Source organism: Thermobia domestica, chromosome 8 (assembly GCF_964235325.1).
Source record: "Thermobia domestica chromosome 8, izTheDome1.hap1.1, whole genome shotgun sequence".
NCBI classification, from domain to species: domain Eukaryota; kingdom Metazoa; phylum Arthropoda; class Insecta; order Zygentoma; family Lepismatidae; genus Thermobia; species Thermobia domestica.
Window position 1 is genome coordinate 182386031 of NC_137461.1, and position 22592 is coordinate 182408622.

At 36.1% G+C, this 22592-nt stretch overlaps 1 protein-coding gene across 6 annotated transcripts in view; it reads right to left on the reverse strand.

Annotated features, from left to right (window-relative positions):
* The window catches only part of LOC145693363 (juvenile hormone esterase-like), a 1331986-nt gene that overhangs the window by 388740 nt on the left and 920654 nt on the right, over window positions 1-22592 (reverse strand). For all 6 annotated transcript variants that reach the window (XM_081769289.1, XM_081769291.1, XM_081769293.1 and 3 more), the window contains one exon: window positions 20451-20554. In XM_081769289.1, coding sequence (XP_081625415.1) covers window positions 20451-20554 — 104 coding nt within the window. The remainder of the gene's footprint in view (window positions 1-20450; window positions 20555-22592) is intronic.

Consider the following 22592-nt stretch of genomic DNA (forward strand, 5'->3'; position numbering starts at 1 on the left):
AAAAGAAGAAATAAGTAAGATGAAACAAAGATTAAGAACAAGAATGGATGAGTTCCAGGCTAGAGGTTCTGGCTGGGCTCTTATAAACATTAACTTTTTACAACTAGCAATCGTCAAATATACACCATATTGAGGATCAACATACATAGAATTACCTGATAAAATTAAAAATAAACAAGCAGTCATAAATGTAAAGAATGAAGATGAAAAATGTTTCTTATATTCAATTTGTTCTGCACTATACGCAGTTAATAAAGATCCACAACGACCTTCCAAGTACAAGCAAGCTGTTAAATACTTAGAAGAAAAATTAAAAAAATATTCATTTTCCTGTAAAACTATGCGATATTCCAAGAGCTGAAAAATTACTTAATATTTCTATAAATGTTTATGCATATGATAAAGACTATTCAATCTATATACTACATCACACACAAAACAAGCAAGAAAATCATGTCAATTTATTATATATAAAAGAACAAAATGAAGACCAAGTTAAAATACATTATTGTTGGATTAAGGATTTAAGCAGACTAGTATGTGCACAGTTAACTAAATGGAGAGCTCGAAAATATTTATGTGATAGATGTTTGTTATACGTTTACTCCCAAGACGCTTTAAATAAACATGAGCAAGATTGTTCGTTAAATGAGCCAGTAAAAATAATAATGCCCGAAGAAGGTAAGTGCGTTGAATTTAAAAACTACAAATACACAATGAAAATGCCATTTGTGATTTATGCTGATTTTGAATGTTTGTTACATAAAGTTATGGGTTCTGAAGAATGTTATCCGGATAACGAGCCATATATGAAGAAATATCAACAACATAAGCCATCTGGATTTTGTTATTATGTAGTAAAGAGCGATGGAAGTAAAACTAATCCTGTTTTGTATAGAGGTGAGAACGCTGCTAATAAATTTATAAGACTGTTAACAAAAAAAGCTAAACACATATCGAACATATACAAACAAAATAACGAATTACCATTAACAAAAAGTCAGAGAAAAGAGTTCAATGAATCTAAATGTTGTTATTATTGTAAGCAGGAGTATACTAAAGAAAATCATAAAGTTAAGCATCATGATCATATAACAGGAAAATTTGTAGCACCTCTATGTAATAACTGCAATTTAAAAGTTAAAGTACCAAAGTTTATACCAGTGATCATACATAACATGACAGGATATGACTCACACTTGTTTATAAAAGAGCTTGGATGTAATAAAGAAGAAATAGATCTAATACCCAATAATGAAGAAAGATACATATCATTCAGTAAAAAGGTTGGAACTATTAAATTGAAATTTGTAGATTCATTTAGATTTATGGCTTCTAGTTTAGACAAATTCTCATCGAACTTGAAACCTGAGCAAATGATACATACCCAACACTTTTATCGTAATCAAGAACAGTTTCAACTTGTAATAAGAAAAGGTGTTTACCCATACGATTATGTTAACAATTGGGATAGGTTTAGAGAAAAAAAATTACCGCTAAAGGAAGCATTCTTCAACAAGCTTATGAACACACATAGTGATGAAGATTATGAACATGCAAAGAAAGTATGGGAAACGTTTAACATTAAGAATCTCGGACAATACCATGATTTATATTTGAAAACAGATGTATTATTGTTAGCAGATGTGTTTGAGAACTTTAGAGAAACATGTCTTAAAGCTTATGATCTTGATCCTGCTTGGTATATGACGGCACCGAAAGTATGTTATACAGGTACCGATAGTTATATATACCATATCAAAACAGAAAATGTGTACAAGGACATGAAAAATTATATTGATTACTTCGACACGAGTGATTACCCTAAAGATAACAAATATAAAATACCACAAATCAATAACAAAATACTTGGTAAGATGAAGGATGAAATTAAAGGTACAATCATAGAACAGTTTGTGGGTTTAAGAAGTAAAATGTACAGTATAAAAGCACCTCAAATAGATTTAACAGATAAAGACTTTAAAGGTAAGTTCGATAAAGAAAAGTGTTGTAAGAAAGCTAAAGGTGTTAAGAAGAGTGTCGTGTATAAAGAACTTACATTTAACGAATATAAGGGCTGTTTGATTAGCCAAAGAGAATATTATAAGAAGATGAATTTGATTAGAAGTTATAAGCACGATTTGTACAGTTAGAAGTTAATAAGTTAGCTTTAAGTTGTGTGGATGATAAGAGATGTGTTTTAAAGGATGGGATAAATACCCTCCCATGTTGACATTCTAAGTTAGAAGAGTTGTAGTTTTAGATGTAAGATTTTAGATTGTAAGTTTTTTAGATGTAAGTTTTTATGATTTTAAATGTCATAATTTTCAATAGTCAGTGGTGGGTTCATAATTTTTTGGTAGTTAGGGGTTTGAAGGGGAAATGCGCTCGTAGTGAAGTTGACTATGTACTATTATGTGTAAATAAGTAAGGCTGGCTGGCGCCCCCTCATAATTTATTCCATGCGCCGTATGGGTCCACGGTGTCCAACATTGGTCCCATCCCACTTACACCTCCTGTTCTCTCCATATAAGTTATCGACATTTTGCCTAAAGAGGGCTCTGCCGTTGCCCCTTGACTCCCATGACAATGCCTCTTCGTTCTTTTTGCATTCAAAGTATTTTTCTAAGTACTATGAGTGCATCGTGTCCAACATTGCTACCATCACCGTCTACCATTTCCCGTTCTCTCGATATAAATTGCTTACATTTTCATTGTAAGGGAGATATGGCGTTTCAATCATTTCGTTTGATGAAGAATTGAGGAAGATATTGTGTTTCCACACACACACACACACACACACACACACACATATATATATATATATATATATATATATATATATATACATATATATATATATATATATATATATATATATATATATATATATATATATATATATATATATGTGTGTGTGTGTGTGTGTGTATGTATGTATATATATTAACCTGGTTAACGCCATCTGCGATTTTCTCCACCTGATTATTTCCGGTGATGTGCTCACGGAAATTAGACCTATTTTCTTTGGAGAATCACTAATAGCTTTGAGGAAGAAAAGTGGCGGCATTCGTCCTATCGCAATAGGCAATGTGTGGAGGAGATTATCAGCCAAAATCATTTGCCATAGAATTAGAGAACCTCTAACACGTTTTCTATCCCCACACCAACTGGGAGTTTGCGTCTCACATGGAGCAGAAGCAGCAGTCCACGCTGCTCGTATGTACTGCTCTTTTCCACACCAGCAGGAGAAAGTTTTTCTGAAAATAAACTTCAGAAACGCATTTAACGAGTTGAATCGTGATTCTATGCTCATACAGGTAAAAAACAGTTTTCCGTCAATTTATCGATATGTACATCAGTGCTACTCGCAACCGAGCGACTTATACGTAGGAGATGAAATAATCCTCTCTCAGCCTGGCGTACAACAGGGCGACCCTCTTGGCCCTGGTTTATTCGCACTAACTTTACAATCCATCGTTAATAGTATAAATACAGAACTGAACATATGGTATTTGGATGACGGGACTATAGCTGGAGACAAGGATACAGTACTAGAGACATTAGAAATGATCCGTAGACGGGCTAAGGAGATCGGATTGCAAATGAATTTCTCCAAATGTGAGGTCAGCTTTCTCAGAGTTTCCAATGAGCAGTCTAATAACCTCTTCAAGCTGTTTGACGAAGCCGCGCCTGGGATTCAAAGAATATCGACAATTGACGCCAGCTTATTAGGAGCAGCATTATCTAATGAGGCAAGACGAACAATACTAAAAGACAAAATTTCTAAATTAGAATTCTTCTTTACACGTCTTTCCTTGATTTCAGCTCACTCTGCCTTTTACCTACTACGTGCCTCATTGTCCATGCCAAGGCTGCTATATTTTCTTGCTCCTTCTTGACGGGATGCTGATCCACTGGAATGCTATGACAACACCTTGAAAACCGGTCTAGAATCTATCCTGAATTGTTCACTTAACAATAACTCTTGGTTGCAGGCGACCCTTAATGTTAACCACGGAGGTCTCGGCATTCGTCGCGCCATGGATCTGGCTATTTCATCCTTTCTGTCTTCATTCTATGGCGCTAAGTCATTGATCGAGACCATTCTCCAACAAGATCTTAGCCTAGTATCGGATTCGGATGTCAACGATAGCATTGCTAAGTGGTCATCTATAGTGGGATCAGATAGCCCTGACCTTGATAAGAGAGGACTACAATCCTCTTGGGACGATCCTCTTATAAATCATCGCTTTTCAGCTCTACTTCAGTCATCCGATAACCCAGAATATAAGGCCAGACTTCTAGCTACATCATCTCCAGAAGCAGGAGATTGGCTCCATGCTATCCCGTCACCTTCTTTAGGATTACATCTTCCCAATGATAGTTTTCGAATTGCCAGTGCACTGCGTTTCGGAGCAGATGTTTGCGAGCAACACAGATGTCCTGCCTGTAGAAGTGTCGTAGACAAGAAGGGCCTCCATGGACTCTCCTGTGCCAAAAGTGCGGGCAGACATTCACGCCACTCCAGCGTCAACGACATTATTATGAGGGCACTAATTTCAGCAGGCGTTCCTTCTATATGTGAACCGTTGGGATGCAGTCGTGCAGACGGTAAGAGGCCAGATGGTATGGCACTAATACCGTGGAAGAAAGGAAAAGCACCTCTATGGGATTTTACTTGTTCCGACAGGTAAAAAGAAAAGCGCAGGAAGTATAGCAATTTACTCGACAAATATCATTTTGTCGCTATAGCTGTCGAATCGGGGGGCTCATGGGGTCCCGAAGGCTTTAACTTTATAAAAGAAGTTGGTCACCGCATTTATTTATCGTCAGGAGACGCTACAGCAACCTCTTTTCTACTGCAACGCGTCAGTATGGCAGTACATAGAGGGAATGTTGCTTCAGTTTTGGGAACGCTACCCTCTGGTAAGGAACTGGAGGAGATCTCGGCGAAGGTTTGAGGATACTGTTGCGAGGCTTATCACAATAACGTGTATTAGTGGATAATTATATTTTGATATTCTGTAAAACAGAAGCCTATCAGTACTCAATGTTGAAATCATGGTCGAAAAGCTCAAGGCATGTAGTGATTGTATTTTTAATGACCATGAGTATGGGTTCGAACCCCTCTACTTCCATTTTTTTTACTTTTTCAGCAACGTCGGAACGTTCAATTTTTATTCTTTGTTAATTGCAAATGGCATTTACATTCAAAATAGGAGGAATTTTGGTGGCATTTTTTCGGTGATTCTTCTCTTTCGAAATGAAGAAAAGAATAAAACCAAAACACAAAGACAAAAGGTATTATTAGTACTTAACATTACCAATAATAATTGCTACGAAAGACTAAATACGACTACTTTTACCATCTCTCATGAGCTGTATGCATTATTAACAAAAAGTTTAAGAAAAAGCTCCTTCCAGGGAATTCGAACTGATGTCCTTTGCATTTGTAAGCCAGCACCTTAACCACTACACCAAAGGTCATTGCTTGGTAAACGTTTGGTTAGCATATTTGCTTATATTTGTATTTCATGTTCCCCATTCGACAATTTTTACTCTTTTTTTCTCTGTTTAGCAGCTGTTTCTGTCTTTCTCTTTCGGTGTCGTCCTTTATTTACAATATGCAATATCCTTATTCACAGCTAATGCCCCTCTGGCCTTATTCAGATTAGAGATTTCTTCTTGCCGTCACTAAACATTTGATTGATTTAATTCTCATAATCTCTATAGATGGAGCACAGGAATGCCATCTCAGAAATAAGATCTACATTTACTTTCCTGACAGACTGTACATAAACCTATTAGTATGACCAGGCTTTTGTCTCCGTACAACACATGCGTGGTTTCTATCAACGTGTTGCATGCATGTCGTACACTCCGCATCAAAAAAATTGCGACACCTAACGCCGTGCTTGATAGGCCACCCAATATACACCTTCTTATACCATAATCGTGTCAGGGAAAGAGACCCCCTCTCTCTGCTTCTTTCTTCTCTCCTATACTAAAAATAGCAAACAACGTGAGCGCAATTCTTTTTCCAAACTACACATGTATTAGTTTCGATAAAATGAAATAACAAAACCGAGACGAAACAAGGTCTCGGGAGTTGATGTAGGGAGAAATTGAAACACACACAATGAAAAATTGAAACTAATGGATGTCTATTACACAGAGATTCAGAAATGAGGCAGAGAGAAGAGGAGAGAAGAAGAGAAAGAAAAGGGAGAACAGATAAAACTGTGGAACTCAAACGTAGTAAAAAAAGAACTAACACTATAAAGTTCCGTTACCAGAAAAGTAAAAGTAGTGTAGGAAATGACATGGTCTCTTACATATTTTTCAGAACTATTCAAATATATAGAGGATGTTTTAAACATTCAATATGTCCCTTTCATAATGGATAGTATACTCAATTTCAAGTAGAACTGTAGATCTCCGAGACACATCTAGGATAATGTCAAAAGTTTAACACACATATTTTGTTTCCGCGTGGTTCGATTGCAAATTCGCTTGATTTTCATTGGACGTACTGTTCCAAAATACATTCTCATAAACCTAGTAGGTCATATCCTCCATTTCAGACTAATAATGCAAAGTGAAGGAAAAAGCAAAAAAGAACGAAACGAAAAGAGAAACAAAGAAAGAGAAAAAAAAGTTCTATTTTACTGCTAAATTTCAATCAGAAATACCCTTTATTAAAAGTCCAAACGGTATCGTAATGAAAATTAACAAATGTTGGAAAGGAAAAGTCTATGTTCCTCATAGATGTAGCATGTTTCAAATATCAAAGTGAAAAAAGCACATTAAATTATAGGGTGGGAACAAATTATGTGTCGAACTAGTATAAATAAAATTTTGTTTTCAAATAACCAAAGAGGTTACCATTTTCTAGTTTTTCCGAAGATTTATGTGTTCCGAATATCCAGCATTGATTTCGTCTCTTCCGGATATAACGTTATTTGCACACACAAAATGAACACGCTAAGAGCTCAATGGATGATCGTGCCAGTCGGATGATTTTGGTTAGATTATAGACCACCACTAGGTCGAGGATTCAAATTCGTAGTGACCCGGTAATTCGACTGAGACTCGGTAACCCAGAGGATAAAAAAGTGATTTTACTTATTCCTTTCTGTTTAAACAGTATTTCTGTCAGAGATGACCAGGACCCGAGATGATATTCCCAGAGCGCGAAAATCACGACGCCGAAGTTAACAGTTAATTAGATTTTCCAGACCAGGTATATGGGTCTCTTGCTCCGTTTTAATTTTGGAACATGAAGTGCGTGTGTGTGAGAGTGGGAGAGAGGGGGAGAAGTGAAAGATGCAAAGACAGGATTGGAAACGTCAACAAAGAGAGAGAGGGGGACGAATATAAATATGAAACCTACTTATCATTACAGGGCATGAAACAGTATACACACACTGTTTATTTGAATTATCGCCAGTGATGCCTTGTAAGTTCTCCATCAGGAGATAAATCTCTGCAGCCATTATTTTATGCGAAAACAACATACTACCTGATGGGGAATCGAATCAAAATATTCCATTTAGAAGTCTGGCACGTTACCAAAACACCACCGATTTCTTTAGCCAAACTTTTTTATCCAATGGTGTAGTGTTTCTTTCTGAGAACGACAACGCGAAAAGTGTATACTGCAGATCAATGATGTATTTGCAATGTCCTGGTAAATCCCTTTCCCAACTAGCATTTCTAAATCGTCTCTATCATGATACAAGAGTTAGCTTGCACATTTTTATGTATTGCTTGTCCAGTATGATAAGTCACATTGTCTTCACAATCACTTTGTAAAAAAAATCAACTTTGGCGTGAACAGTATTTGAACCTACGTTCGATAGGTGTATTATTTATTAGCCCATTACGTTACCCCTACACTATCATGCCATCTAAAATTACTTACTTTAGCCCTGACCTTTGGAAGGAACCGGCTTTTTCCTGTAACGTTATTTGCACCAAAGTGCGCAATGAAATTAATTTATTCGACGGCCTAAAGAGAAATTTGTTCTCCACTGATGAAAGAAAAACACACAATCGAGGGAAAGATGGAAAAATAAAACATACTTTACAGTAATTTCGCAATGCAGGTTCAAAAGTACGCAAGTAATAATAATAATAATAATAATAATAATAATAATAATAATAATAATAATAATAATAATAATCTATATTATAATATCGAAAGTAACTGTGGTTGTGACTTCTAATCTCTTGAACCACCCGATCGATCTCGATCAAATTTTCGATATTGATACGGTTCGGGCCTGGGAAGCTTTTTTATCATTTCATTTTAACTGTAAAACTTAGGGGAAAGAGGAGGGAGGAGGGTTGATATAAAAAGTGAATAAAACGTAATAACTCTTGAACCGCCGGACAGATCTCTATCAAACTTTCAACATAGATAGGGTTCGGTTCTGGGACGACTTTTATCATTTCCGTTTGGCCGTGCAACGTAGGGGCCGGAGAGGAAAATATTTATAAAAAATGAAAATGAAAGTAACTGTCTTTGTGACTTCGTCACTCTTGAACCCCCCGACCGATCTCGATTATGTTTTCAACATAGATGAAGTTCGGGCCTAAGATGGTATTTCTCTATTTACTTTGTCGATATAACTTAGGACTGAGAGGAGGGAGGGGTTAAAAAGAATAAATAAAAATTCATAACTCCTGAAACAAACGATCAATCATGATCAAATTATTAACATAGGTGAATTTCGGGCCTGAGAAATTTTTTTATTGTTTCACTTTCACGGAAGAACTTGGAGAGGGGAATGGGAGGAGGGAGATATATAAAACTAAATAAAACTTAATGACTCTTGCACCACCAAAACAATCTCGATCAAATTTTCAACCTAGAAGTTCTAACCTGAGATGCTTTCTGTCATATCACTTGGATGGTGTCACTTAAGAAGTGGGGTGGGAGAGCAACATTTAAAATGGAACCAAAAGTTACCGGTGCAAGTGGCGAATTTTTAATTTTTGGAGTCATTGAGATTAACAGTGACATATCTGATGCTGTTTAAATCCAAATTCAGCACTTCAACTTGGAGGAGGGGAGACATACAAATGATTCAAATAATCAATATCAGTGTCGAATTTATAGCTTTCCGGCTCGCTGAAATCAACAATGACACTGCAGATGCCGTGCCCCACAACATAGTGAGGTAGGGGATTTATAAAACAGATCGAAAATGACTGATATCAAACAGCGCTTTAGTAATCCTAAACAGTGACTGAGTAACGGAAGATATTACTATTTTTCTCAATTTAACTCAAAGAAGCTGGTAATTGCAGTTAATAATAATAATAATAATAATAATAATAATATTAATATTAGTAATAATAATAATAATAATAGACTACTGTACTGTGAATATTATTATTATTATTATTATTATTATTATTATTATTATTATTATTAGTAGTAGTAGTAGTAGTAGTAGTAGTAGTAGTAGTAGTAGTAGTAGTAGTAGTATTACTACTACCACTATTCACATACTTCTGATCTTGCACTGCGAAATTACTGCCATTTTTTTTTCTGTAATTTTTCATGGATTCTATGTTTTTCCTTTATTAGCGTCCACTAACGTCTTTCTAGGCCGTCGAATAAGTCAATTTCGTTGTGTACTTTGGTTTGTTCCCAAGATCAGCGATAAAGTAAGTAATGTGTGGATGGTAATTTCAGGTAGCATCATAGTGTAGGGGTAACGTAATGGCCTTATGAATAATACAAGGGAACTACTAGGACTTTCCAAAGGCATCATTGATCTCCAATATGCACTTTTCGTGTTATCGTTCTCAGAAAGAAACACTACACCATTTGCTAAACAAAGTTTGGCTAAAGCGATCGGTAGTGTAGTGGTAACGTGTCAGACTTCCAATAGGAAAATTTTAGTTCGATTCCCCATCAGGTAGTATGATTTTTTTCGCATAAAATAATGGCTGCAGAGATTTACCTTCTGATGGAGAACTTACAAGGCATCTCTGGCGATAATTCAAATAAACAGTGTGTGCATTCTATATCATGCACTGTAATGATAAGTAGGTTTCATATTTATTTCCGTCCCCCTTCGTCACTTTGTTGACATTTCCCAATCCTGTCTTTGCTTCTTTCACTTCTCCCACTCTCTCTCACACACGCACTTCATGTTCCAAAATTAAAACGGAGCAAGAGACCCATATACCTTGTCTGAAGAATCTGATTAACTGTTAACTTCGGCGTCGTGATTTTCGCGCTCTGATAATATCATCTCGAGTCTTGGTCATCTCTGACAGAAATATTGTTTAAACGCAAGGGAATTAATAAAATCTCTTTTTTTTTATCCTCTGGGTTTCCGAGTCTCAGTCGAATTACCGGGTCACTACGAATTTGAATCCTCGACCCAGTGGTGGTCTATAATCTAACCAACATCATCCGACTGACACGATCATCCGTTGAGCTCTTAGCGTGTTCATTTTGTCTGTGCGAATAACGTTATATCCGGAAGAGATGAAATCAATGCTGGATGTTCGGAACACATAAATCTTCGGAAAAACTAGAAAATGGTAACCTCTTTGGTTATTTGAAAACAAAATTTTATTTATACTAGTTCGACATATAATTTGTTCCCACCCTATAATTTAATGTTTTTTTCAGGTTGAAATTTGAAACATGCTAAATCTACGAGGAACGTAAAGTGTTTCTCTCCAACATTTGTAATTTTTCATTACGATACCGTTTGGACTTTTAATAAAAGGAATTTCTGATTGAAATTTGGCAGTAAAATAGAACTTTTCTATTTTCTCTTTTCGTTTCCTTCGTTTTTTGCGTTTTTCTTCATTTTGCATTATTACTCTGAAATGGAGAATATGACCTACTAGGTTTATGAGAATGTATTTTGGAACAGTACGTCCAATGAAAATCAAGCGAATTTGCAATCGAACCACGCGGAAACAAAATATGTGTGTTAAACTTTTGACATTATCCTAGATGTGTCTCGGAGATCTACAGTTCTACTTGAAATTGAGTATACTATCCATTATGAAAGGGACATAATGGATGTTTAAAGCATCCAGTATATATTCGAATAGTTCTGAAAAATATGTGAAAAACAAACGTTATTTCTATACTACTGTTATTTTTTTGGAAACGGAACTTTATAGTGTTAGGTTGTTTTCTTACTATGTTTGAATTCCACAGTTTTATCTGTTCTCCCTTTTCTTTCTCCTCTTCTCTCCTCTTCTCTCTGCCTCATTTCTGAATCTCTGTGTAATAGACATCCATTGGTTTCAATTTTTCATTGTGTGTGTTTCAATTTCTCCCTACATCAACTCCCAAGACCTTGTTTCGTCTCGGTTTTGTTATTTCATTTTATCGAAACTAATACATGTATAGTTTGAAAGAATTGCGCTCACGTTGTTTGCTAATTTTAGTATAAGAGAGAAGAAAGGAGCAGAGAGAGGGGGTCTCTTTTCCTGACACGATTATGGGATAATAAGGTTTATATGGGGTGGTCTAACTGCACGGAGCTAGCAGTCGCAATTTTTTGATGCGGAGTGTACAAAAATGTTTACCACACCCACATGATCTGATTTTCGATTCCTGTTGTCAAAGATTACACCATAATCAATGCAGACGTAAAGTTTGTCACATACAGATTCACCCGCTTTATTACGTTTCACATGATTCTTGGAACACATGTCATCTTCAAACTTTCTATTGCATGCTTCACATTTAATTTTGTTACTAGGATAGTCGCGTTCGTGAGCATGTTCGCAAAGGAACACTGATTTTCACACTTGTATTTTCAGGACTAACAATTATAACCTTGCAAACAATAATATCAATACTTCCTTTTACTGAGAAAATTTTTAATGTTAGGAATAGGTTCCAAATGGCCAAGAGTGTCCCCTTTCTGATTGTAAATAAAGATTTTATTTTCCGTATACACTCCTGGGTAACGAACTATATATTCCCGGTTATTTTTTCATGCTTTTCATAAATTACAATTTGATACTCCCCTTTCAAATACGATTGGAATGCATCAACATCTGTAAAGTGACAGTCTCCCTTAGTTTCAACTTTAACTCCTGCCATCTCAAAGAGGACTTCTGCTTTTTTAATCCACGTATTATGGTCTTCTCTTTCTAAGTTATACAAATGATGTTTTGTGCCGGGAATCCTTACTTGCCACAAACAATTGCAAGGGGAAAGCAATAAATATTTTTGTTTTCTATCCGTCTCAAACGGTTGTCCAAATAATCTTCGTATTTTGATATTTCTCAACGACACCCGTTTTATGAGTTCTTCTCCTTCCATACATGCTGTAGGCTATGCGAAACCGAGAGAGTACTTCGTGCCCCAAAAGGAACTCCTCATTTGAAGTTAATACTCGTTCAATTTAGGTCAGGACAGTTCTAGCAGAGAAATCGCGCTTCGTTTTCGATGGCACATGCACAGACTTGTAGTTTGTACTGTTACTGCTATATATGTATAGCACGATATAATCCGTGGAGATCATATGTTCCAACGCAAAATCAAATAAACTTTCAATATGGGCCTCTGGATTATCAATGGATCTATCATTATCCACAGGTCTGACCGCGATTTCGTGGCCCGTACCACAAAACTTACGAAACCTTTTTTGCTTTCTTTAACAACTTCGAAGTTACTATTGCTCTGATGTTCCCCGTCAATATTATTATTATTATTATTATTATTATTATTATTATTATTATTACTCCTACTACTGCTAATATTAGTACCACATCTAGTACTAGTACCACTGCTAGTACTACTAGCACTATCACCATTATTGCTCCCATATCCAACCAGTGTTGGAACAGGGGGCGTATGACGGGCCAGGCTGAGGATCAGATTGGTTCCCATTGCCATGATTAACCTATACGCAATATTGAGGCGGGGAATTGTATAGAGGATTTGTCCCTGGACCTCTTGCGCGGATGTAACCACAGCTTCGTCCACTTTTTCAACCAATCTCCTCATATCTTCTTCAACGGAATTTAGATCGCCAATTCCATGTAAAAATGCTGTCTTCATTAGTTAATTGATTGATGTTATTACTCAAGTTATGATTTTCTTGAAGGTTCACGACTATGGCGGTTTCAGATGGGATTAAGCATTGTTCTAATACAAACCGCGCACCAAAGTCATATAGTTTTGACAGCTCCGTATCCTTTATTTTGTTTACCTGACCTTCCACACAAGATAGCAAATATATAAGTTAATGCTGAGCACAATAATAAGCTTCTTTAGTACGGAAAAATCCGTAAACCAACAAGTCCAGTACATCAGCACATGATACACAGTGCTGAAAGAGTAATATATCATTACTGTCAAAGACACGAAGGGCGCGTAATAGTACATCGCATCTCTCCAACCCCCGATGCCCCAAGCACTGCATCTCAATTACGGCTTTCCAAACGCTGAAAACTTTCGTATATTCGTTCAGACCGCGCCCAAATTCTTGGAGGTAAATCTCATGGATCATGTTGAGTTCTTCATTTGGGCTGAAGAAATCCATCTGAAATTAACTGCAGAGAAACTACGATTTTTGAGTTATCAAGCTCACTTTAATAATATTGTTTAAAAAAGAGAGACTAATCACTTATTTTTAAGCTCCAGTAAAATATTCAGTGTGATAACAAAAACAATCAATATTTTTCGAACACCAGTTAAATATTGTTTAAAAGAAAGATTAATTACTTATTTTCAAGCTTCAGTTATATAATAATAATATAAGTACAAAGCAAGACACCAATCAAATTACTCTATGTATGCAGAAGAATGATTACAATTTTTAAAATGTCTCTCTCAGTGTTCATTAATACCGGGTAAAACTTTGTATGACAAAGAAACCAGTCAATAATTTTTTAAAAAACGGTTAAATAATGTATAAAAGGAGGATAAATTTGTTATTTTCTAGCTTCTGTTATATAATATAAGAAAAAGAGAAAAACAGCAATCAAATTAGTTCATGCAAAAGATTGAGTGCAATTTTAAAAAAGTCTCCCTCTCTGTTCACCAATACTGGTTAAAAACAAGCCAAGGAAAATTGCAAAATTGTATTTCCTTTTTAAAAATTCAATAACTATAAAAATATAATATACAGACCTCTTAATCCCAAGTTATTCGTTGGTAAAACTCTAAAAACAATAAGATGGTGTGGTGACGTCGGTACTTTTGATGGTCAACAATCAGTAAAGTGATAACTTCTCCTTAAAAGTGGATTTTTTCGCTGCTGCAAGTTCCACTAATAACTCAGCAAGGATTAATTCACTGTAATATAATAATAATTGATCTTAATAAAAAAATTTATATCCTTTAAAATTCTGCACCAAAATTTTTATTTAAAAACAAGTGCTTAAAACAACTGCTTAAAAGGTAGACGAAACTAATATTTGAACTTTCACGTGTGACGGCGTAAAAGGAAATAATATCAAAAGCGGATAAATAGCTATTATATCAGCTCGTATCATGTATGCCGACAGCGTTGCTAGTAGCGACACCTGGTGTCAAATTTTGGAATTACTATTCACTTTAGTGGGAAGTGCTGTTGACGTCGGATGTTCAAGCGTACTTTTTCTATGTTCAGGTATCTAATCTCATTTTGTGACATGTAAATTTGTTATTATAAATAAATAACCATTTTAAATTACTGTGCCTAATGAATACGTTAAAACAATTATGCAAATTTAATAATCAATGGGGCTTGCGTATTATACCACCACCACTAGATATGGACCCTTCCCAACAAAAATTCTAGTTCGCCCAGAGTGTTCGAATAATTTAATAGTATTTTCTATCCGACTTTCCTAGCAAAGGAGACAATAAGACCCCGAACTCGCATCTCGAAATCCGGCACCTCGGCAAAACCATCTATTTAGCGCGTCTTTGGCGTTCAACACCTAAGTTTGAATCCGGGCAAAAGCATTTATGCCATAAACCGGTCCCTGGCGGTTTCAGCTCGCGCTAAAACGCCAGCAATAACCAGAATTGTTTCCGCCTTTTAGCATGAAAACTCCTCTGGTTAATGTATGCGCCTTTATCTTAAAGACCCGACTTCAAAATCAGGACTAGGTCCGCACGTGCTACCGTAAGCAACTGCGTGGTACCCCTTTTAAAAACTCGCGTGCAGTAACTAATATAGTACACACCTGTGTTGTGAAATGACTCGGGTTTAAACCTTAAACAGTACAATTATATGGTTCGGATTGTGGTAAAACCATTACAAAGTCTTATGAAAATATTCAAAAAAATGTAAGTTTCTTAACTATGTAGGTAGCTATCAACCAATTGACCAGTAAAAAGTGTAGGTTCACGTACCGTGTAGCCTTGGTATTGAACAACATATAATAATTCAATTTTTGGTTCCTGAATTTTACCCATTAATTTTTCATAGAATTAGCTCAACAACTCAACAAGCTAACTTTATACCAAACGTAAACTGTGACCGTGGTTTTTCCAGGACTTTTCCCACTTCTTCCCGCTTTCTTTACTCCATTATTTCAGGTACATTCCTTGTGAAATCAACTAATGGAATGGCAAAATCTGACCTGACGATCTTAGATTTTTGTAAAAATTTGTGCAAAGCTTTATAACAGTGGAAGATGCAAAATTCCCAAATATTACCTCTCTCCTCCTGAAAGTATCCCAATACAGGATGTTCAAAAATGCGAAAAGACGGCATTTTTCAGTTACACTGATTATTGAAAATTGTCATAAAATGGTTAGTATGTGCACTGGAGACGAAGAACAAGCACCATTGGAAAGCATAAACATTGCTCTACAAATCGTACCATATTGAAAAATAAACCTCTAAAATAAAAGAATAATACCTCAAAAATTCAAATTAAGATTTGAATTTTGAATTTTGCATAGAAACGTCCCTCCGAATTTGCTCAAAATTGTCCAGATTGTAGTCTCATATGTGTACTAAAACACCACAAAGTTGCGTTTTGGGCACTCAGTGGGATCCGATTCAAAATTCAACATAAACCAAGCATTGCACGATATTGACCATGTGAATATCTGGGTTCAGATCGATAACTATTTGCCTGGAGCTATTTACCGTTAGCAACAAAGGAATGTATATCCATTTTTATTTGTTTCCTGGTGTATTCATTTGAATTGACACAATTATCCACCTTCTGAGTTATTTAGAGAGGTATTACGTTGACAAACAGTACTTACTACAGGTCATTATTCTTGTTAGTCAGTATGGATATCTCTATATTTATGTTGGTTACATTGATAGATGTTATTTTCATTTATTTGTATGAGGATTGCTATTACAGAACATATTATGAAAGGGAAGAATACATTTACCTCTCTTTCACAATATTTCTATCAAATGTGTTAGGAAACACAGTCACATTGCTCACAGTCACTTCGCACACTTTCAGCACAAACAATTATCCACTTCCACATCTCTGTGACAGCAATCCTGATACAAAGAAATGAAAATAACTTGTATCAATGTAGCAAATATAAATTTAGAAGCATCCACACTGACTAACAAGAATAATGACTTTAATTGATTAATGTTCGAAAACATAGTACCTCTCTAAATAACTCGAAAGCTAGATAATTGTGTAAATTCAAATGAATACATCAAGAAACATTTGAAATTGAATATAAATTCCTTTGATGCTGAAGGTAAATAACTCTAGACAAATGGTTATCGATTTGAACCCAGATATTCACATAGTCAATATCGTGCAATGCTTGGTTTATGTTGAATTTTGAATCGGATCCCATTGAGTGCCCAGAATGCAACTTTGTGGTGTTTTAGCACACATATGAGACTACAATCTGAACAATTTTGGACAAATTCAGAGGGATATTTCTATGCCAAACTTAAAATTCAAATTTTAACTTGATTTTTTGAAGTGCTATTTTTTATTTTACAGGACTTTTAATATAGTACAACTTGTAGAGCAATCTTTAAGCTTTCTAATGGTGACTGTTTCCGGTCTCTAGTGTACACATTTATCATTTTATGACAATTTTTAATAATCACTGTATTTGAAAAAATGCAATTTTTGAAATTTTTGAAACCCTGTATGGAGACACTTTCAGGAGGAGAGGTAATATTTTGAGTTTTTCATCTCCCACTGCAATAAAGCTGTACACCAATTTTACAAAAATCTGAGATGGTCAAGTCTGATGACTTGTTGATTTCACATGGAATGTCCCTTCATTCATTTCTCAAACATTGTAGAATGTCTCTTAACAGCTTTTCGCAGAAAAGAAGTCTATAAAATAAATATAATACACATTGTATTTGTCCCTACAGTTTTTCCCGGACTTCTCCCGTTTCCGTCCACTTTCTTCAGTCCCTTATTTCATTCATTTCTCAAGAACTGTAACTTAATACCGGCTATTCTTATTAGGAGCCGTTAAAGGTAATACCCATTGTGTTTGTCCCTGTGGGTTTTCCCGGGATTCTCTAATTTCCTCCCGCTTTCTTCAGTCCTTTATGTCCTTCATTTTTCAGCAGTCTAAAGTAGGTATTAACACCTTTTCACAAAAAGAAAATTATTCTCAACAACCTAGCTTTAAATCATACAATGGGCTTCTCCATGTGGATTTTCCCGAACTTCTCCCGTTTCCTCCCGCTTTCGTCAGTCTATCATTTTATTCATTTTTCAAGGACTACAATACTTCAATTCCTTTTCACAGGAAAAAAGAAATAAAATAATTTTCAACAAGTTAGGTTATACTAATTAATTAAATTATGTCCGTGGGTTTTCTCGAACTTCTTGTTTCCTCCCGTTTTCATTTTACGGACTTCTTCCGTTTTCAGTTTACAGTTTTTCAAGGATAATACCTTATATCGGCATAATGTTATGCTATATTGGTTTTCAAAAAGCTGGGCTTGTACTAAATAATTACATTATTCCCATGGATTTTCCCGGGATTTTCCCGTTTTCTCCCACATTCCCGATCCTCCATATTTTGTTCAACAGTCTAAACTAGCTCTTAGCCTCATACAAAAGGAATACCATAAAATAACAAAGCATAAAAAGAGATAGAAGAACTTACATGTATCTTCTAAGACGAAGGAAAAGCAAAGTTCAAAAAATAAGTCGCAAAAAATCACAGACTGTATACACAGGTTAATATCAGAATGTAAGGAAGAAGGGATAGGAATTAAGCTTTACAAATCTATTATTTAGGTCATTCAAAGGTTATTCATCCAGCTTCATTTTCTCTGCAAAAATCCATACACGATTTCAAATATTACAAAATGGGAGATTGCATTTTACATCTTGTCTGGACAAAAAATGTTCAAAATGAAATCTACATAACTTCTGGGATATTGCACACATGTATTTCATACATTGAAATGACGACAGTATCAATTTTCCGTTCGTCTAGTTCAAACAAACTCTTTTCAAGTAATCAATATCAATTATATCTCTCTAACAAGACGAAAGTTGATCACGTAGGTCAGTCACCGAAACATTCAATTCCGCTATCCTTTCGGTCTCACATCGTCCAGTTCAATCACACAGACAGACTTCAAAACTGCAAAAAGAATAAGGAGAAAAATTGTCTGTATGCACATACCATAAAGTATGCACAATGAGCAAAAGGGAAAGATAGCTGCATAGTATTGCCAGCAAGGTTATGTCATGACATCTTCCCTCTAGCACGCATCATAATACTAGGTCAATCACATAGATACTCGCTTTTTTCCTCCTCAGAGAGGTCATTCATATGCAGTATGTACAAGAAACCACCGTAAGCGTTAGCAATGTTAACGGATAGTGGAGCTCATTGCCAGGGAATGGATGACGTACAGGTTGGCTGTTGACGTCTCGTATATACAAAAATCTTTCAATCTCTGACAAGAGCAAGTTACTGCTAGTTTCATTTAGTCTCCTGACTTCGGCCAAGAAGGATCTGCGAAGACCATGTTCGGTATAGTGTTATACTTGTGTGTTCATCGAGTAAATTACGAGAGAATAAAAGATACGAAGCAAATGATTCAATAAAATAAATAAATGAATAAAGAAATGTTTTTCTTTCCTTCCTCCCATATCCGGTATTCAATTCCTGTTCTTTTATTCCTACGAAACCATGTTTCTAATCCGACTTTCCATAGGAAAGGAAATGGCAGAAAACACACATAGGGGATCCCGGGTTCAATTCCTGTTGGTGTGCACGCCTTTGGCGTGGGAATCTCGGGTTCGATTCCCATTTTATTACATATGCAGGGGGTCCAAAAAGGACCATTTTTGAGGGTTCTAAGCAATGCAAGGGGCTATAGGAAATCCATGGGGAGCCGGGTACAATGATCCAGTGGTACCTACACAGGGACACTCTTCTGACAACCATTTTTTTATTAGATCACAGCCAGAGATTGTTCACCGAATAAATTACGAGGGATTAAAAATACGAATGAAATAAAAAGACACTGACAGAGTCCTAAATCCATTGGAGGGGTCCTGGAACCAATTTAACATCAAATATTATTGTAAATAATAAGAATTTATACATAAGCAGGGCACTCTTCAGGAACCCTTCTCAAGCCATGGTTATTCTGGGATCCATATTTTTTATACTCTATCTACTATAAAACCTGGAAAGTGAGGGAACAACGAGTTTTTGAGGGGCCAGGGGCTATAGGAGGTCCCTGGGGACCCAGAGGGGCAATTCTAAAACCATTGAGCCATGGACCACTTTAATAAGGACGTCAAAGGTCAATAACGTCTCACAAATGTCATTCCACTTTCCATTTATGTCATTCCATTCGTATCCAAATGTCATTCCATTCATGTCAAGGAAACACTCAAACCTTTGTAACGGTCACTCAATTAAGACTACAAAGACTACAACACTTTCTATAACTTGTAGCAAGATTACAAAGTTAACAACTCAGAAACAAGTCCCGTTAGCGTGGCGTTTTTCTTTGACGACCCGGTAACATCTTTCTACTGATGGTTCATTATTGGACACGTTTTCATAGTTTTCCTTACACCATATCTATTATTTTTTATCTCATAATCTTCTATTCTAGGTCGACATTTATGAACACTTCATTCAACTTACATAAGAAGGTAACACATTACTGTTAATGAAAGATGTAGATCATGTAGTCAATTCAAAGTATTTTTATACTTTCCTATAAGTGTTTCCTATTTAGAAATTCATTGATATTAATTGCATTTGATGACGACATAAATAAGCTATTTATTCCGAATCAGTTTAATAATTAACACATTTTTCAGTACCTCCTGATAAAATAAATGAGGTTCTGTTTGAGGAGATTTAAGATAAAGAAAACATCAAATTCCAGTCATTCTTGTCCATAATAAGAATATTTTTCTGCTAGATTTACTGAATGTCAAAAACAAAGCTTTCAACTAATATTTAAAGAAAGTTACAGGTGTTATTCAAAGTTACAAACATTACTTACGTCTAACGTTCCTGGGATTAAACCAGTGAAGTTTCCGAAGTCGCTATCTTTAAAGAATTTTTCCTTCATAGCATCAACGAGACCCTGTCCCGGATCAGGATATCCTAAATTAAGAAAATGAAAATAACACATGAAAAAACATCTCGAATTTTTAAAACTGATCTCGAGAATTGCTAAAGGCATTGCAGCATTTTGTATTTACCGAAATCGACCAAAATAACAATAGAAAAGGAAGTTTAGATAAACCTGGTAAATTCATTTACTTTATCATATTATTTTCATACACTTTCACAACGCATCAGTAACCATTCAAAATATTTGTTCTATTTTTAATGCATTGTTGAAATTCTACATAAGGAAACAAAAGGAATTCAGAGTTGACACTAAGTAGGTGCTTATTAATAATGTAATGGTGGTTGATAGCGACCACAACATTGCATTTATGCAATATTTCAAAAACGTTACACAGGATGTTCGAAGACGTAAAACACTCCCATTAATAGCACATGTAACCACCTAGTCAGCTACTAAACAAACTGTTCGGGTAGGAAGTAAATCACATGAGTATCTGTCTGGGGTATTGTATCCATGTTCGCTGTAATTGTTAACTAGACAATAGTCATTTCCCTAGTCTAGCTGGCGGCAAGACTCCACGGAAACGTGCACTACAATTGTTCAAAATGTTTATGTGCAGAAATAAAAAAGTGAAACTCTTGTGTCGGCGAAGAATCCCACCCTCTCGCATTTTCACCCACTACCTTCGAACATCGATATGTCACCTAAGACGTACCTGGAAGTTGAAAAATAGTCCCCATTAGCATCAACGACCTTCTGCCAACGTTCTGGAAGGTCATGGATTTCATCGCGGTAGAATTTCTAGGCCGTGAAGCAAAGAAGGTATCAAAGTTAATTTTTCACCCCTACAAGAGGTTTGAACTGGTGTTCTCTAAGGTCATTGTCCAAAGAATGGAACAGGTGATAATCGGACGGTGCAATATCCGGGCAGTCTGACGGATGTAATAGTGTTTCCCATTCAAGACGTAGAATGGTGTCCCGGGTCATCCTAGCCACGTGGGGCTTAGCGTTGTTCTATAACAGGAGGACCCTTTTGCCATTCATAAGTGCTGGATCCATAGTTTTGAGTTTATCTTGAACACGGCTCAACTCCTGACAGTACACAGTTTCATTGATGCTCTCATCAGCTGGTAGCAGTTCCCGATGCATGATGCCGCGAACACTCCACCAAACATACGAGAGGACCTTCTAATGGTGCAGTGCTGGTTTCGGCTGTTTTGGAACCAGTTCATGGGATGCTACCCAATGATGACGGCACCGTGAAGTATCGTACAACATCCACTTCTCATGAAATGTCAGCTCCTGTCCAGAAATGGCTACGTCCTCAGATGAAACAGCAAAGAAACACAGGTGTCTGTTCGCGTTGATTCTAGCCCGGAGTAAAATTATGTGGGACCCATCGACCCAACTTGTAGTGTTTCCCAAGTAGACGGAGGTGCTGCCGAATGGTTTCTCCACTCAAACTGAATTGTAGTCCCAGTTCCTCACATGTCTGGCCACTGTGCTGCTCAATTGCTTCCTGAAGATCCTCATATTGTACTTGTGCTGGACTTACGGCACATAGTGCGTCTTTGAGTGTTTCGTCTCTGGAAGTAGAAACCTTTAATAATAGAAATAAATGTGTTACCAAAGCCAAACGAGCTAGCATATTAAACAAATATTGACTCTCAATTCTATCAAATGCCTTAGAGTAGTCCGTTGAGAGAATAGATACTGTATGATCAGATTTAGACTCATAATTTGCTATGAAATCTCGAATATTGGAAAGCGCTTGATATATACGCGAGTTTGTCCATGGCCAGATTGGCAGGTGCTTAAGATTTCTTGAAAGTAAGTTTTCATACCCAGAATGAGACAAGGGGTCAAAATTTTGAACATTACACAATGAGCTGAGAAGATCATCCACGCTATGGGAGTTTGCATGTTTGGAAATCAACATAGTAATACCCATTCGTAATGAGGTGCCTAAAATACAACTACCACGATACTCGTTAAAAAGATCAGCGGGAAAGATAGCAAGGATGTCAATAAAGGTTACATAGAATTCCTCAGAAAGGAATCGACACC